The sequence below is a fragment of the Malus sylvestris genome, chromosome 6 (assembly GCF_916048215.2).
Source record: "Malus sylvestris chromosome 6, drMalSylv7.2, whole genome shotgun sequence".
In the NCBI taxonomy this organism is placed as follows: Eukaryota; Viridiplantae; Streptophyta; class Magnoliopsida; order Rosales; family Rosaceae; genus Malus; species Malus sylvestris.
Genome location: NC_062265.1, coordinates 30,730,989 through 30,748,514, shown reverse-complemented (window position 1 = coordinate 30,748,514; position 17,526 = coordinate 30,730,989). Strand labels below are relative to the sequence as shown.

Here is a 17,526-nt window from a genome sequence, read left to right as displayed (position 1 = left end):
CCCTAGTCACGAGAGATTTGTGAGTATGATCGGAACACGAGGTGGTACACCACGTGTCACTATATAAATGATGTAATATATGAGCTAAAAAATTAATAACTTAACAAAAAAAATTTTAATCACTTATATAAAAACATGTGATGTGCCATCCATATTCCAATCCTAATAAAAAATTTCTCCCCAGTCACATCCGAATCACACACATGCCACGTGTCCCATTCGACCAGACATCCCTTTCATTTCAAACAAACTAATATATTTACACACTTGACCCAAGAAAACACATATTTACACACACGGCCCCTCCACCCGATTACTCGGATTGACCGAGAGTCAAACATCGGCAGGCAGATCCGACGGCCAAGACAGCCCCAAAAACCCTCCATTTGTCCCTGGGGGGCGCCAAAAACCCGTTTTATTTTATCAAAAAAAAAAAAAAAAGGATAGAGAAAAAGGAACAAATCGAACAAGTGCGAAGAGAGAGCTCGGAGAGCTGCTGCGACGACGAACCATGGAGCTCCAGAACACAGTGAAAGAAGCCCTCAATGCACTCTACCACCACCCCGACGACGGCGTCCGCCTGCAGGCCGATCGCTGGCTGCAGGACTTCCAGCGGACGCTCGACGCCTGGCAGGTGCTTTTCCGTCTACTTTTCTCTTTTCGTAGATTTGAATTCTCCTGTCGGTTTTATGAAGTTTTTGATCGCTGTCTGTAGCTTGTGAGAGTTTGGTGTTCGATTCCGCTGTAATTTCAGTGATTGGTTTGGTGTTTTTTGCCAATCTTGATGAAATTGGATTTTGAATGGTTTGGAATCCCTAGTTCGTTCCATTTGAATTAGATGAATTCAGTTTTAGGGTTTTTGGTGAATAATCTGAGTTGAGTGGTATGCTTTGGGTCAGAAGCATTACTTATTTTCTTATGTATTTCATTTTTAATATGCCAGAGCGAAGCAATTTGTAGGTCTTGGTCGGTTTGTGAGAAAATTTCGTTTTACCTTGCGAAAATTGATTGATTTTTGCTTGTGGCATCTCTCTTATCTGGAATAGGAAGCTCATCTATGATCCAGACAACAACGTCAAATGATAAATACTCAAATACTGAGCTTAATAAACAAAGATGATATGAGTATACATGTATTTTTGCAGTGTGAACTAGTTATGTTATTGTAGTGTAAACTACAAAATGAATCTGAACTTTTTGAAAAGAAAAAAAAATCTATTTGAGATCATAAAATTTAACACAAAAACGATTTCCCTGTGTCTGCAATGTGTTGAAAAGTGTCCAAGACAGTAGGACATCACATTCCTAAACCATGCCTGTGCTTAGTACTTACGTAAAAGTTAAACACACACACACACACACACACACACACTTACAAGATAGGGCATCTGGCGTTTTTTAATTATCTAGCAGCTAGTAAGCTTTAAATCTATACCCTTAACCTTTTTCTTAATCAATGATAAATATTTCTTTCAAGATTTTCACTTTTTGTATATGAGGGTAAAAGTCAACCAGCAGTTTTAGTCTTTTCTGTATGGTTTCCATGTAAATTTTCTTGCCAAAGTACTTTTTTATGAGTTATTGGTGTTCTAATTCTATTCTTATACCTGTTAGATTGTACTGAATTTTGCTCTCTAAGTTTAATAATTACCTTAGGCCAAAACAAAAGTTGAACTTGTTCTTCCTATTTATCATTTTTGTATATGGGTCTTGTATGTTGAATTTGTCACTATTGAGTTTTCTGAACATTAATTTGCTTCTTTTTCTTAGGTTGCTGATAACTTGCTTCATGATGCAACTAGCAATCTAGAAACATTGATATTTTGTTCTCAGACCCTTAGAAGCAAGGTAATTCTCTTCTCCTTAGAGCTGGCTGCCTGTAATCATGCAGTTAGTTTATTTATTACGTCCTATTTCTATGGAAGCTTAAAAGATCTTATGTTCAAATATTTAAGCCTTGTTTATGTTGTACTGGTTGCGTGTGTAGATTCTTAGTTCATTTTGTATCTTGTCTAGGTACAACGAGATTTTGAAGAACTACCTTCTGAAGCTTTTCGCCCGTTACGTGACTCATTAAATGTGAGTGAGTATCCACTATCCATTGACAATTTGAGTGAGAATTGAGTAAGCTTTACACCTTAGTGTGTTCTGACAGTGTCATGGACCTGTTTTATTTATATGAAGAATGATTCGATTGTTTCTGTACAATATTGAACGGTATTTGTTCTTGCATATTTTGAATGCAGAACTTATTGAGAAAATTCCACAAGGGCCCCCCTAAAGTCAGAACTCAGGTGGTGTCCCAGAAGTCTCTTTGACACTCTTTCATCAGATTTTTGGATCCCAAGAGGATATTAAGCTCAATTATCTGTCTTTGTAGATTAGCATTGCTGTGGCTGCTTTGGCTGTACATGTTCGCGCTGAAGATTGGGGGGATGGTGGGATTGTGAAGTGGCTTCGTGATGAGATGAATTTGCATCCAGAGTACATACCAGGATTTTTGGAGTTACTAACAGTTTTGCCTGAGGTAAATAACTATTAGATATGATGCTTGCTGAATTTATATTTGCACTGTAGTGTGCAACTGTGTGTGACAAGGCTGATTTAAATACTCTCCATGTAATATGGTGAATGTGTTTTGTACACTTTAGAAATCATGCATGTCCTTTCTAAAGCATACCTTTCCCTTCCTAATGATTCCTAAGTTGTTCAGCATCATGTTCTTCGGTCTTTTCATTACTTTTTCCTTGAGGGAATTCATGTAGTGGTCTCATATATTAGCCGAAACAATGTATGTTTTCTTAAAACTTTAGTTGATTGACAGATGGCTACCTTTTCACCATGTTCGTTTCCTTCTGGGATTTAAATTCAGGAAGTATTCAACTACAAAATTGCAGCTCGCCCGGAAAGACGCCGCCAATTTGAAAAGGAGCTTACTTCACAAATTGAGGTTGCTCTTGACATCCTGACTGCCTGTTTGAATATTAATGAGCTTAAGGAGCAGGTAATTATTATTTCATAATTTTATAAGTTACTCTATGCTGATGTTTGGGATTTGCCAGTTTTTTTTCTGATGGCTGCTAGAGTGCCATTTTTTAATCGTTTTAGCTGGTTGGTTTTTCAGGTTCTTGAAGCGTTTGCTTCTTGGCTTCGACTGAAACATGGGTATGAACTCTCTCTCTCTCTCTCTCTCTCTCTCTCTCTGAGTGAGTCGTTTCTCGAGGATGTATAGTCTATTGGAAATATTAATTAGGGCCTCGCAATGCCACCCAATTGACAAACAATCTGCAATATGAAGTTTTACTCTGAACTTTTGTATGTGGAGTGCCTTGAGTCTGTGGTTCAGGATTCACCAGTAGTCAATGTGTGGATCATATATTACATCCTTCTAGCTTATATGAGAGTGCATAATACTTTGATCGTACAACTTAAGGCAATAAACTTGAGACAAAGTCCTTCCAAGTTCATCTATGTGTGTGCATTTATTTTCCCTATGGTATCAGGCATTGCAAGTTTTGATTTACGCAATGCTTGTTATAGATGAAGGCTGTTCTTTCTTTAATATACATAGTTGCATGCCTACACAAGTTGCTGTCAGTGTAATTTTTCTTATAATTTGGTATTGTTTGCGGGTGTTGATATGGTAGTCCTGAATTACATCTTGTGCAGTTGTCTGACTTTCCTTTTATAGGGAGACTAAATAAATGATAGCAATTCATGGTACTTAAATGAACTTATGTGGGTTTCAGGATCCCTGGATCTGTGCTTGCATCCCATCCATTGGTGCTCACAGCTCTCTCAAGCTTGAATTCTGAGCTACTTTCAGAGGCCGCAGTAAATGGTAAAAACAACTTTACGAACCTGGTGGTTCTTAGGGAACTGTATAATAAATCTGTGTTTTCAGTTGGTTTTACTATGGCGATTTTGTGGCAGTGATAAAAGCACCCAATAAATCTAATTTGTTTCAATTTTGAAAATTCTTTCAAAGGCTTGCTATATGTGAAAATTCTTTAAGAGTTTTTTAGTTCTTTGGTTGAGTATGATGTAATTCTATAATTTGTTGAGGTGTAGATTTCCTGGTAGAACTTCCAACGGACTTTTTTGGATCAATTTGGCTTTTTAGGATTTCAGTTTCAACATTTGGAGGTTCTATATTGAAAGATATTTAAAAGGGTATTTGAATGTTTTTTGTTGCTTAGATAGTACAATAAATCTTTTGAAGTAAGTATTATCTAGATAGTTGTCATGAAATTATAGGTAACATACATTAATTTTTCTTACATCAAACCCATGGAAAATATGGGACTGAAAATATATTACATTTCCTTGAATAGAATATGTTTTTAGTTATATTTCTTTTGAAGTTGTCTATAAAATCATTATGTTCTGACATTTGGTTCAATGTTATTGACAAATTATTTCATGTCAATGTTTGAGCATTTCTCTCAGCATGGATGGTGTAGTTTCTATTGAAATCTGTTAACTCAGCCCTCTGTTTGTTTCATTTCATATTGTTTCTCTGTCAATAACATATTGTTATATATGCATTGACTGTGTGTTTACTGCATCAATTGATGCCTTACCCTCGGGTGGATTTTCTTACTTTGTTTCCCCTCATTGTTTTCTGTTTTGTTGCAGTTATATCTGAGTTGATCCACTATACAGCAGCTGGAAGCTCAGGTGGTGTCTCTGTGCAGATGCCCTTAATTCAAGTTCTTGTCCCTCAAGTAATGAATCTTAAGGGACAGCTAAGAGATTCTTCAAAGGTATTCTATGTGTAGCGTTGTACAAGTTTCCTTTATTTATTTATTGATTATTATTTTTATTTATTCTGAGGGTTGAGGGGGGGGGGTGTATAATTTCATAAAGTTAAGTTATACTGGATTGTTTACTTAAAGATGTTTACTTAAAGAGTCTAAACACATAGTCTTCTGTTTAAACATTATTCATTTGTATTTTTCAAGGATTTATTTATTCATTGATGTCAAAGTATAAGGAGTTATTTTTTGTTTATCACAGTAGATATGAAGGTGAGCTTCATATAAACTTTAAACCTTCATTTTTCATCAATTGCCAATCACAGTAGATTCTAATTTGGGTTAAAAGTGATTTTTACCTACAAGAAAAGCATCAACTAACAACTCTTTAATCATTAAATTTAAGTGGGAAATAATAACTTCATTGATGGTTATTTTACCCTATCTCTATGCTTGTTTTCAGGATGAGGAAGATGTGAAGGCCATTGCTCGCTTATTTTCTGACATGGGTGATTCATATGTTGAACTTATTGCAACTGGTATACTTATTTAGAAGCTATCAAAAACTTCTCTGAGGATTTGTTGGATGCTTTTTGTCTCTTATGAGTTCCGAATTTTTTGAATTGTCTCTGATCTGTTTCTTTTTGGTTGATATCATCCTTTCTTCAGGCTCAGATGAATCAATGTTGATCGTACATGCGTTATTGGAAGTTGCATCACACCCAGAGTACTATATTGCTTCCATGACATTCAACTTTTGGCACAGTCTTCAGGTGAACTTGACCAGAAGGTTAGTCATCCTAGAATTACAGTCTACTTGATTTTGTCTAAAACAAGACATTCAGTATAAGAACTCTAATCTTCCAGGGAATCGTATATTTCGTTTGTGAATGAATCATCTTCCATTGAAGCTGAGAGAAATAGAAGGCTGCAAGTTTTTCGTCCAGCTTATGAGTCACTTGTATCCTTAGTAAGTTCTTTTTCTTAGAAGCTTTAAAATTGTAATTAGTTGCATCATTCCAAACACCAATTGATGGTATCGGATGTGTGTTGTATTCTTAATGTAATGATATCACCCTACATTTTTGGATTGATCTCATGATAATTAAGTGCTTTTACCAAGTTAATAGTTTAGCTTCTTATCCTGGGATTCATGATTCTAAAGACAATCACATATGTTCTTTAGTGTTGTTGATATTTGTATCTGTGTTCTGCTTAGTGGATTTCGAAGGAAATGATTATCTGATACAAGGATCCACCATGGTTACCGTTTGTCACATAAATTAAATGGGTGTGAAACGATTGGAGAATTAATTTCCTCATATATCATAAAAAGTACATTATTATGGGAAAATGGTCAATTATCCTACAACTGAACTTCAACATGATGAAAGCAATGAAATACCACATACATGCATTTTGACAATCTTTTATTGTACTAAATTCTGAGAGGCTGATACTTTTGACAGGTTAGCTTTCGGATTCAATATCCTCAAGATTATCAAGACCTTTCACATGAGGATCTTAAGGAGTTTAAGCAGACTAGATATGGTAATTCCTAGCTGTTTGGTTGGGTGTCCATCATTGTAACATCCCACATTGACCAACGGAGAGGGGGTGATGTGCCTTATATGTACATGCCCACCTCCTATAGCACGAGGCCTTTTGGGAATTCACTGGCTTCGGATTCCATCGAAACTCCGAAGTTAAGCGAGTTCGGGCGAGAGCGTTCCCAGGATGGGTGACCCACTGGGAAGTTCTCGTTGTGAGTTCCTAGAAACAAAACTGTGAGGGCGTGGCCGGGGCCCAAAGCAGACAATATCGTGCTACGGCGGAGTCGAGATTGGGATGTGATAGAATGGTATCAGAGCCACTCTGCCGTTTGGTGCGAGTGTGCCGACGAGGACGTCGGGCCCCTAAGGGGGGTGGATTGTAACATCCCACATTGACCAACGGAGGGGGGGTGATGTGCCATATATGTACATGTCCACCTCCTATAGCACGAGGCCTTTTGGGAACTCACTGGCTTCGGAAACAAAACTGTGAGGGCGTGGCCGGGGCCCAAAGCGGACAATATTGTGCTACGGCAGAGTCGAGACTGGGACGTGACAATCATTGTCTTATAGTTTCACTCATAAATTTTGTCTATGTTGTATGCTTTTGTTCTCATTATTGAAGCGTTTAGAAAGCATAGGACGAAACTTCTAGTTGATCAATTTGCATTCATTGTTAATGCCTCCTGATGTAATTTGTCCCAGATTTGCAGATTATAGGTGCAAGTTATACTATTTGCAAAGCCTATATAAGTTAAGCTATTGGTGTCAATCTATCAACCTGCTCTCTCTATTGGTTCATCAGTTAAATTTCATCCATGTGTAAATGTCTTGTACTGTAAGGTTATGTTCATATTAGTCCTTTTCCAAACCACTGGGGTTGGAGATCACAGTGCCACTAGAAAGTTGGTCTTTTGTTTTGTTTATTTTTATTATATGTGATTGGTCAGTTTATTTGCCTTGGTCATACTCTTCTTTGTGAGACACTGAATGTAGCATTGCGTCATGTCTAACTGATTCTATATTGTTTCCAGCTGTTGCGGATGTCTTAATTGATGCAGCATCAGTTTTAGGGGGGGATGCCACACTTAGAATTCTTTACATGAAGCTTGATGAGGTATGTATTGATTTTTCTCACTGTAACTCCAGTGGGATGAAATTTTGGTCCAAAACTCTGAAAGTTAGAGCATAAAATATAGTTATTTGGCCATATTTTTATTTTCAAGTTCATTAAATATTCTTTTGATATTTTAATTAAACGTGAGTCCATTGAAATCTTATTAACCTGTAAAGAACTTGTATGTTTGGAAATATTTAATGCATTGAAGGATTGCTTAATCTTCTCTTTCACGGAGTGGTCCTTTACTGCTTTAGCAATTTTAGTTTCTTTTTGTGTAAGATTCACTTTGTCATTTTTCCACTACGGTCTGAACAGAATATTTTCATTTTGTTAAGGCTGCAGCGTGCTGTCACAATGAACAAAGTGAATGGCGCCCAGCGGAAGCTGCTTTGTTCGGCATCCGGGCAATATCAAGTTATGTTTCAGCAGTTGAAGCTGAAGTAATGCCCAAGGTACGATGTTGTGCCCAATAGTCCTGTAGAAATTGAAACTGAAGTCATGCCTAAGTTGTGATCTCACAAAACTCACTTCTTTTTTGGTTTCTTTGATTCGCAAAGGTTATGGATAGGTTGCTTAAATTGCCTCAACATCCTCAACTACTTCAGACAGGTAATGTATTTATATTAGTTGTAGTTCCTCTGTTGTGAATGGTTATGTTTAATAGAAGTTGTATTTCACTAGTCTGTCTAATATGATGTACTGGATTCATTTTACCTGCATGTGGAGAGTGTTGCAGTTTGCTTAACTATTGGAGCGTATTCAAAGTGGCTTGATTCTGCATCAGGCGGACTGTCCATACTGCCTTCAGTTCTAGATATCCTCATGAGTGGCATGGGTATATCTGAAGATTCCGCAGCAGCTGCGGCTGTGGCATTTAGACAGATTTGTGACGGTACTAAATCTCATATGTTTAAGGAAAAAATTTACGTAGTTTTTTTTTTCTCTTTGATATCTAACCTAGTTAGCCTCATAGTTAATAACACTGAATACTTTTATTTTTGGATGCAGATTGCCGATTAAAGCTCTGTGGATGTTTGGATGGACTCTTCCATATATACCATAGGGCAGTGAGTGGTGAAGGCAGTTTCAAGGTCTCTGCTGATGATTCATTACATCTAGTTGAAGCCTTAAGGTAACTATTTTCTCCATGTTCTACTGTTGCATGAACTATGAAATTTTGCATGATACAACCGATCCAAGTGTCTATTGAACTGTTGCATGCAGCAAGGTCATTACTGAACTTCCTCCAGACCATGCTAAGAGGGCTTTGGAGGCCTTGTGCTTGCCCGTTGTTACTCCTCTACAGGTGTGTTTCATTTTAGAAGAAAATCTATGTATGAATCCTTTTGTTGGTGATATGCTGATTACTGCTGTCAACAACCAGGAAATTGTCAGCCAAGGCCCAGACACGCTAAATAGCAAGACTGCTCGTGATTTAACAGTTCACATCGATCGATTTGGATACATCTTTAGGTATGTGAATCATGCAGAAGCTGTGGCAGATGCAATTCAAAGACTTTGGCCAATTTTTAAAGCCATATTTGATCTGTAAGTGTTTCACATACCTAGCTGTGTAACATATTTCAGTATATATATCTTAATCTCCTTTCTTTATTCTAATGCATGATTTGAATGTTTATGGTGAAGTCGTGCTTGGGACATGCGGACAATGGAGTCTCTGTGCCGAGCTTGCAAATACGCTGTGAGTTTGTAGATCCCGCTTCTAAATGTTAAGCTCAAATGTTTAAAGCTATCATGTGATGCAACTATGGGTTCCTGTCTTTTTGCCTGCCGCCTGTCATTGCCTTACGTGATATGATGAATAATATATCTAGATAGTGTTCCTTTCTTCTATCGTTAGCGGCTTTGTGTGTGCCATACAAATTTGATTCTCTGATAATTTTATATTGAAATCTTTCTTGCCTTACTCTTTGTCCTTCTTTAGGTGCGGACTTCTGGAAGGTGCATGGGAATTACAATTGGAGCAATGCTAGAAGAGATTCAAGGTTTATATCAACAGCATCACCAACCGTGCTTCCTCTATTTATCTAGTGAAGTTATAAAGGCAAGCTATCCTAAAACCCAAAAACCTGAATTTTTTTTCCTCTTCTTTTTAGTTGTTTTCTGTAAATTTAAAATGGTGCATTTGTTGCTTCTTATGCTGCAGATATTCGGTTCTGACCCATCTTGTGCAAATTATTTGAAAAGTTTGATTGAAGCACTTTTTATGCACACAACACATCTTCTCACGAGCATTCAGGTAAGTTAGTTTTCATTGGGCTGGACCCTGAAATTGTTTTTTCTTTCAAATATCATCTTTTTTCTTATTAACTTACACACACAAGTATTGCAGGAATTTACTGCCAGACCTGATATAGCAGATGATTGTTTTCTGTTGGCATCAAGATGCATTCGCTATTGTCCTCAATTATTTATTCCATCAGCTGTTTTTCCATCATTAGTAGATTGCTCGCTGATTGGGATTACAGTGCAGCACAGGTACTCTCTCTCTCTCTCTCTCTCTCTCTCTCTCTCTCTCTCTCTCTCTCATGTAAATAAAAGTTTGAAAATTCAAACAATTTCCAGGAGATTGCAAAACTGTATGCGTAGTAATTTCAACTCAACTTCTCAAGTAAAATTATTTTTCACCATGTTCTGTTAAATACCTGGTTGCAGTTGAGTCTGAGATCTTTGTTGAAGAAATTATTTTTTGTTTCACAACTCCTTCCCCCCCCCCCCCCCTCTTCCTCTCCCTCTCTCCTCTCGTTATTTATTTGAAAGTTTGCCTCTGTTGAAGCTTCTTACTTAGCCTTGGCGGATTTCTGAATCTGCGTGTATCAAGTGGTCATTAAAATGTCATAGACATTTTCTTTCCGTGTTTGATATCATTTATCTTCTTGGTTTAACCTTTTATGAGCATGGCTATTTACCTTTACATTCTCTTCTTTGCAGAGAGGCATCAAATTCAATATTAACGTTCTTATCTGATATATTTGATCTTGGAAACTCTGCCGGGGGAGAACAATACTTACCAATCAGGAATTGTGTCATTATTCCTCGAGGGTCCAGCATCACAAGAATTTTAATTGCTTCACTAACAGGAGCACTTCCAAGTTCCCGACTAGAATTGGTAAGTTTTTGCATGTATCCCCAGCATCGACTCTAACAGTCACACTTTTAACTGCATGAGTATTTGGCTGTACGCGTGCTCCATATTTGTCTGGAATTTCACTGCTCTCCCATCCCGCAGGTAACCTACACGCTACTATCTTTATCTCGAGCTTATGGGCCACAGTCAGTGGAGTGGGCCAAGGAGAGTATTTCTTTAATTCCTTTGACGGCTGTGACAGAAGTTGAGCGTTCGAGATTCTTGAAGGCATTGTCAGATGCTGCGTCTGGGGCTAACGTTAATGCCCTGTCTGTTCCAATTGAGGACCTATCGGATGTTTGCCGCCGTAATCGAACAGTTATGGAGATTGTTCAACAATCTTTGAGGCCACTTGAGTTGAACATAGCACCGGGATCATAAACGAGAGATGGCGGCCATTTTGCTTACGCCTCGCCCTGTCAGCGGTAAAATGGGTTGTCTACTGTGCATTTTCCTCATTGTTTCAGTGTTTTACTTTGGTTCTCCAATTTTTAAGGAGAATCAATGCCCTTCACATCGATCGGAGAGAAGAGACGGTTTCTGTATTTGAGTGGTTGGTTTCCTTGGCATTGTCATTTTTTGGGGTAGGATGACATGGTGGTATAGAGTTGTAGATTACTGAAGGAAAGAAAAATGTAGGCATTCTTTAGGAGTATTCCGTCATTTCATGTCGTCGGATATCGGAAGCTGTGGTGGTGGTGGTGGTGGTGGTGGTGGTTGTACAAAATATATTGAAAGCTTCAATATATTGTAATCCAAACAGTGGCATTGTTCAGGTTTCAGATTTTTTTTTCAATTGGTTTGCGATGCTAGAAAAAAAAAGAACAAATTATATTGAAAGCTTTGTTGGTTTGATTCATGTGTTGTAATCTAGACAGTTGAATGGTTCACGTTCACACGTTTTTGTTAATTTTTTGTCATTGATATTATTTGATTCATTTGATCCGACGTTAAAAATTAAAATAGGTGTGTGAAGTAAAAACGAGTGTGAATAGCATTGCTATTTTGTGTTCTTATCTCCTATTCGAAAAGATCCTTTCTAAATTTGAAAATTGTCAAATCCCAACATTTTAAAAAATAATTGTTAAAAATTGAATGCATCCTGAGATACTCATTAGTGAATACTCAAGTATTATTCTTTTTACTTGAAATTTGAGAACCCATGAATTGGTACGAGAATGGATGAATAAATAACCCCTCTTTGCCATCCGATATAATCAATTTCTTGATTTTGTTAAACATTTTTATTCTTTAATTTTTTGTAACAATTATGAGATTAAGAGCAACTCAGCAATGAATTCCTTACAAATCTATAACTTATAGTAGCATTTTGAAATGAGATGTCAAAACTGCCACATAAACATACAACAGTAATAATGGCAGCCAAATCCTATCCAACCGAGCCTTTTGGTTTCTTATGTGGAGCTGAGTCAATTGAATACAAACTCCTTTGCTGTCATTTTTATCAACAACTGTCAAATTGGTTTAATAATTTTTAATAGGTGTGATGTTATATTCATAATAAATGTTGTTGTGTGTTCAAAGTATTTGATTGATTGTCTCAATAATTGAACCTACAAAGAGATGAAATTTTTTATAGAATGACGTTTTGTTAAACATGTCGGGTGAAGCAAAAAATTGTATAAAATATCAAATTGCCATATAAACCATTAAATATCATTTTAATGTTTTACATATAACATCTTATTTGGAGATGTCCTAAGCAAACATCTATTTCCAAATTCAATTATAAATAATTTAATTTTAAAGAATGACTTATAAAAAACTAGTTTACCGTCACAATAGGTGACGATAACAGATTCACTGCCACAATACGTGATGGTGAATCTATTCTACGCAAGTGACTTCTGTTTTTGGATTAAGGTCCGACCCGAACCGAATTCACTCTTTTACATGTCTAACAAAATATGTGTCGTTTGCGACTCAACGTTTCGAAGCGTGACATCGATGTCGTCGAGGGTAAACGACGTGTCGGTAACAAATACCAAATGCCCGCCGCCACAAACGAGTCAACGTCTTCTTCCTTTCAATGAGCTGACATCCTCACACACTCAGCTGCTCTCTCTCTCTCTCTCTCTCTCTCTCTTCCGCTGTTCAACGATGTAGAAGCACTGAAGCAGAGAGAGAGAGAGCGCTCGCAGAAGAACGATGGTGACGTCATCTCAGAAGAAAACGCTCCACTCCCTGCTGGCCGCGAAGCTCAGCAGCCTCACAATCCCGCCGTCCTCCGCCCCATCCTCCTCATCCCCACCTCAAGACTTCGACTTTAACGAAATCTTCGGCCCCACAGCCACCACCCCCAACGACTCATCAACCTCCGCCGCCGCCTCATTCCCGCCTCCGCCGCTAGTCATCCACAACCGCTCTCACTCCTTCGTGGGCCCCTCCCCGCGCTTCACTCCCACTCCCTACTCCCTTCCCTTCACCTCCGACTTCCTCGATTCCCAGAGCGATGACGACGAAGCGGAAACCCCAGTCGGAACCGAGAATCGGAATGGTGGGGAATCAGAGAAGACCGAGCTCGGAGCTCGGAAGTTTGGGCCTGCGGATTTTGAGATGCTGAGAGTTGTGGGTCAGGGCGCGTTTGGGAAGGTCTTTCAAGTGAGAAAGAAGAGCGACGACGACAGTAACGGCGGCGGTGACGGCGGTGATGGGCTTTTTGCCATGAAGGTTATGAGGAAGGACACAATCATAAAGAAGAACCATGTTGATTACATGAAAGCTGAGAGAGATATTCTCACTAAGGTTGTGCACCCCTTCATTGTTCAGCTCCGCTACTCTTTCCAGGTACTATTTAAATTTTCATTTTCTTTTAGTTCATTTTATTGAATTTAATTTGAAAATTGATAGAAAAACTTGCTGGGTTTTCAAATCTCGGTCTTTTTGGCCTCGTTTGGTGTCTCGGATTGGATTGAATAACTCGTATATTGAAGGAAGAAATGGATGCAACTTCCATATTTTGTCCCAGCTTATTGTAATAGATGTATTACTTGTTAAGGAAACTTATCCCTTCGAATCCCGAAGAAATGGTAGAATTGTAAGGGAACCTATATCAAATCTAGTGAGTTGTCTAAGCGATCGAATGGACGCCAAAGGAGGCCTTTGTGTACCAAAGATCCTGTCTTTACTTTCCTTTCGAAATTAGATGTTAGAAAATTTGTGTGACTGTCTTTTGATTGCTTACCCTGTGAACCATTTTATGTGAATTTCGTTGTGGATACTTGTAGGCTCTTCAGATTGTGTATGTTTTGTATTGACTTTGCAGACCAACTCTAAGCTTTATTTGATCATGGATTTTATAAACGGAGGGCATCTCTTCTTTCATCTATACCGGCAGGGAATCTTCAGGTAATTTGTGTTTGAATTGCTTGAAAATTGCTTATACTCTCGCTTTATGTTTTCGTATGTTTTGATTTCAACTTTCTCGGATGTTTGTTGAGTAGCGAGGATCAGGCGAGATTTTATACTGCTGAGATAGTGTCTGCTGTTGCACATCTTCACAAGTGCGGGATTGTCCATCGGGACCTTAAACCTGAAAATGTTCTTGTGGATTCTGATGGGCATGTAATGGCCATGCTTATTTACTCACTCTTGTCGTAGGAACATGCATCGTATTCAGATATCCTTTTCTTGCTCAGACATCTACTTTTCCTCAAATTGGTACCTGTGATGCAGGTCATGCTAACTGATTTTGGGCTAGCAAAGGAAATTGACGAAGCCAGCAGATCGAATTCAATGTGTGGCACCACAGAGTACATGGCTCCAGAAATTTTGCTGTCTAAAGGCCACAACAAAGATGCGGATTGGTGGAGCATCGGTATCCTTTTGTATGAGATGCTAAAGGGGCAGGTAAACTTGTAATTTCCCTACCAGATAGCTTGACGTTGAATATCAACGTTGGTAAGCAACGTTGAATATCAACGTTGGTAAGCAACGTTGACATTCAAAATTGTGTCGTTTCATGGGTATGTTTATCGACAAACTAGAAGCTTGTCGAACTCTTGTCCGCCTGCTCAAAATTTGGTTTGCCGCTTTACTGCAGCCACCATTTACACACGCCAACAGAAAGAAACTTCAGGAGAGAATCATCAAGGAGAAAGTTAAACTCCCGTCGTATCTAACCAGCGAAGCTCACTCTCTGCTGAAAGGAGTAAGTACATGCTTCCATATGATATTTTCTCCCTTTTCATTTCCATTTTGTCAGATGAACAACTAGGAACAAGGGAATATTTCTCCGTCATTTTGCAGTTGCTACAAAAGGATCCGTCACAGAGGTTAGGTAACGGGCCGAATGGAGGGGATAACGTCAAAAGCCATAAATGGTTTCGATCAATCAACTGGAAGAAGTTGGAGGCCAGAGAAGTGCTCCCAAAGTTCAAACCAGATGTGAGCGGAAAAGACTGCACAGCCAACTTTGACCGGTGCTGGACTACAATGCCTCTGGAAGACTCACCCGCTCCTACACCAACTGCGGGTGAGCATTTCCAGGGGTACACTTACGTGGCACCTAACCCGTGGCTTTCGTCGATATAAATTAAACTGAAGGCTCAGCTCGAAAGCAGAAAATTGGAAGAGTGAAAGAACAGGAAGGAAAACTAGATGAAGTGAAGATCATCTTCCAAATTGTTCTCCATGTAACGGTGAAAGTTTGAATTTGGAGTATGTTTTAACACATGCACATTTTGTTCCATTTTCAATTAATAATTTCATGTCCAATTGTATTAACAAATCAAAGAGTCTTTATGTTTGTTTGAGGAAAGGAGTGTGGCTTTAATGGAATATGCTCAGAACACGAGGTGGCACAACTCGTGGCATAATATTAGTGGAGGGAAATGAAAAAAATATAACCTATAGTGGAACATATTAACCATGACATCCATCTATATTATAATACGCAGTGTACTATTTTGTTTTTTAGGTACATAGATATTTCTCGACCCTTGATTTGATATCAAGGGTGGAGAATAAATATTTGTGTTTTTACTATTTTAATTTCAACTCTTGATCTCAAATTTTATGGTGGATGATCATGTATCTTTGTCCCAATGAATCCATTTTTCGACCGGAATATTCACATCCCATTTTTACCTCTCACGCTTGTTAATTTTTTACCATTGATCTTCTTACTACATTTGATCTGAGAGCTAAAAAGTGAGAGGGACGTGTGAAAAGTAGAAATGAGTGTGGCACTACTCTTTTCGACCTAAAAAAAAAAGAAAATTTTATTTACCAATATTGTGAATTCATAATGATCATTATCAAAATAATCCTTTGCCACACTTGAAAATGCTTCTTGAAAGGCACTTGCTTTTCAAAAAGCATCAAGAAGTACTTTTAAAATCCAAGAGCACTTTAGCTATTTTCAGCCATCCTAGCTAAAGCTTTCCCTATCCCATTCAAAAAGTGGCGGTGAAGCAACCATTTTTGTGCCTAATTAAACACCCAATCCATCGAGTGCCAAAAGCCGACCAAACTCATAAAAATTGACACCTTGAAACCCATATAGCCATTCCGTCCACCAATGTCACGTACACGTTTCTATATTATAATGTGCCTACAACAACCATGATCCATTATTGAGGGCCTTGCCACTTTCTGCCCACAATAACAAAAATAAATTTGTCCATCCACAATAATAAGGATAAAAAATCCTGCCGTGTTTGAAATTTCTTTAATATAGTCGATATTTTTACAGAGAAAGATATGAAATAGGAGTGAAGTCTAAACTTGACCCCATATCGGAGAAACTCTTAAATCTTGGATAAAATTGACAGATTTCGTTGATATCTCTAATATATCGGTTATATATCGACAAACTACCATATGACATGCCTAAAGTTCCATTTTAATTTCCATGTTTTTTAGCAAATTTCCACCATTTCGATCGACGGCAACCCATATCGATATATCCACTTATAATTCCACAAATTTGCATAACAATATTTCTATCGATACCATTTTTTATACTAGCTATAACAGAAAAATCCCAAAGCCAATGTGATGGAACGTGACAATGTCCCAAGCCAATGTTAAATTGTTGTATGGAGAAGAAGACCGTGTTGTATCACTGGTCCCTAAAGGCCATCTCCAACCGAAGGGTCTAGAGGGTCGGAGGACCGAAAATAGCCCAAAAATCGTCTCCAACCGAGGGCTAGGCCAAAGGGCTCTTGGGCCCCACGAAACAAAAAGGGCCAAAGGGCCAACCAGTTGGCCTAACCCAGTCAGCCAACCAGCCCATCCCAGGCCAGGCCACAAATTTGAATGCAACGAGCTAGCTAACGTCAACTAGCCGTTATATTTGATTTTTTTTTTTTACAATTTTTTTTTTTAATTAAAAATTCTATTTTTTTTTCCTATAACTTCCTAAGCCATTAAATAACATTAAGTAACATGAAACAACATTAAGTTGTTGTAATTTTTAAATTTAAATAATAAATTATGTTTGATCTTATGACCATTTGGCTCTCAGTTGGAGATGATTTTGGTCACAGGGGCTATGTTTGGCCCTATGACCCTTTGACCTTCGGTTAGAGATGGTAAGAAATACGATCCTGCACTGTTCATTAAAATATTAATTTCTTTGAGGGCCAGAGGGTTAAAACGAACCCTCTGCCCTTCCTTCGATTAGAGATAGCCTAATTGCTATACAGAGAAGTTAAGACACCGAAGTTTTAGGACATGTTGTATCACTGGTCCAAAACGCTATGGTGACATGCACATGGGTCCGAAAGGGGTATTTTCTGCAAAAAGAAACCGCTATAATGACCACAACGTGCGTTTCAGTCTCTTCAATCTTATCCCTGATTACTTTTTCTCCGGACCCAAATTGATATTTTACCCCTCTACGAGGGACACTGGTGAATTTAGACCAGGCCCCAGCAAGGGGGGACCAACACATCAGTAATCCAAATGAAACAAGAAGAAAAG

At 38.2% G+C, this 17,526-nt stretch overlaps 2 protein-coding genes across 4 annotated transcripts; both read left to right on the top strand.

Annotated features, from left to right (window-relative positions):
• Positions 1 to 429: 429 nt before the first annotated feature.
• Positions 430 to 11,541, top strand: LOC126626708 (transportin MOS14-like). Of its 3 annotated transcripts, XM_050296101.1 has the most exons (26): positions 431 to 634; positions 1,771 to 1,848; positions 2,017 to 2,079; positions 2,247 to 2,294; positions 2,381 to 2,527; positions 2,873 to 3,004; positions 3,125 to 3,165; positions 3,750 to 3,841; positions 4,639 to 4,766; positions 5,221 to 5,296; positions 5,427 to 5,547; positions 5,625 to 5,727; positions 6,227 to 6,308; positions 7,345 to 7,427; positions 7,766 to 7,882; positions 7,988 to 8,039; positions 8,167 to 8,322; positions 8,439 to 8,562; positions 8,655 to 8,736; positions 8,815 to 8,978; positions 9,078 to 9,132; positions 9,376 to 9,495; positions 9,598 to 9,690; positions 9,784 to 9,929; positions 10,383 to 10,560; positions 10,681 to 11,541. In XM_050296101.1, exons 1-26 carry the CDS (start codon positions 512 to 514, stop codon positions 10,957 to 10,959), a joined length of 2,883 nt encoding a protein of 960 aa, XP_050152058.1. In that variant the 5' UTR covers positions 431 to 511; the 3' UTR covers positions 10,960 to 11,541. The 3 variants fall into 3 exon arrangements, with proteins under 3 accessions (XP_050152056.1, XP_050152058.1, XP_050152059.1); XM_050296099.1 differs by having other exon boundaries at positions 430 to 634; positions 8,655 to 8,978; XM_050296102.1 differs by lacking the exons at positions 431 to 634; positions 1,771 to 1,848 and having other exon boundaries at positions 2,017 to 2,083.
• Positions 11,542 to 12,629: 1,088 nt separating this feature from the next.
• Positions 12,630 to 15,358, top strand: LOC126626278 (serine/threonine-protein kinase AtPK1/AtPK6-like). Its single transcript, XM_050295540.1, has 6 exons — positions 12,630 to 13,386; positions 13,865 to 13,947; positions 14,043 to 14,163; positions 14,275 to 14,448; positions 14,642 to 14,749; positions 14,848 to 15,358. Exons 1-6 carry the CDS (start codon positions 12,748 to 12,750, stop codon positions 15,130 to 15,132), a joined length of 1,410 nt encoding a protein of 469 aa, XP_050151497.1. The 5' UTR covers positions 12,630 to 12,747; the 3' UTR covers positions 15,133 to 15,358.
• The last annotated feature ends 2,168 nt before the right edge of the window (positions 15,359 to 17,526 follow it).

Bases quoted from the DNA above. Each gene is read 5' to 3' on its own strand.
- LOC126626708 (XM_050296099.1), top strand. From the start codon at position 512: ATGGAGCTCCAGAACACAGTGAAAGAAGCCCTCAATGCACTCTACCAC. The intron at 2,080-2,246 runs GTGAGTGAGTAT...TTTTGAATGCAG, and splicing joins CGTTACGTGACTCATTAAAT to AACTTATTGAGAAAATTCCA. The intron at 2,295-2,380 runs GTGGTGTCCCAG...CTGTCTTTGTAG, and splicing joins CCCCTAAAGTCAGAACTCAG to ATTAGCATTGCTGTGGCTGC.
- LOC126626278 (XM_050295540.1), top strand. From the start codon at position 12,748: ATGGTGACGTCATCTCAGAAGAAAACGCTCCACTCCCTGCTGGCCGCG. The intron at 13,387-13,864 runs GTACTATTTAAA...TTGACTTTGCAG, and splicing joins AGCTCCGCTACTCTTTCCAG to ACCAACTCTAAGCTTTATTT. The intron at 14,449-14,641 runs GTAAACTTGTAA...GCTTTACTGCAG, and splicing joins ATGAGATGCTAAAGGGGCAG to CCACCATTTACACACGCCAA.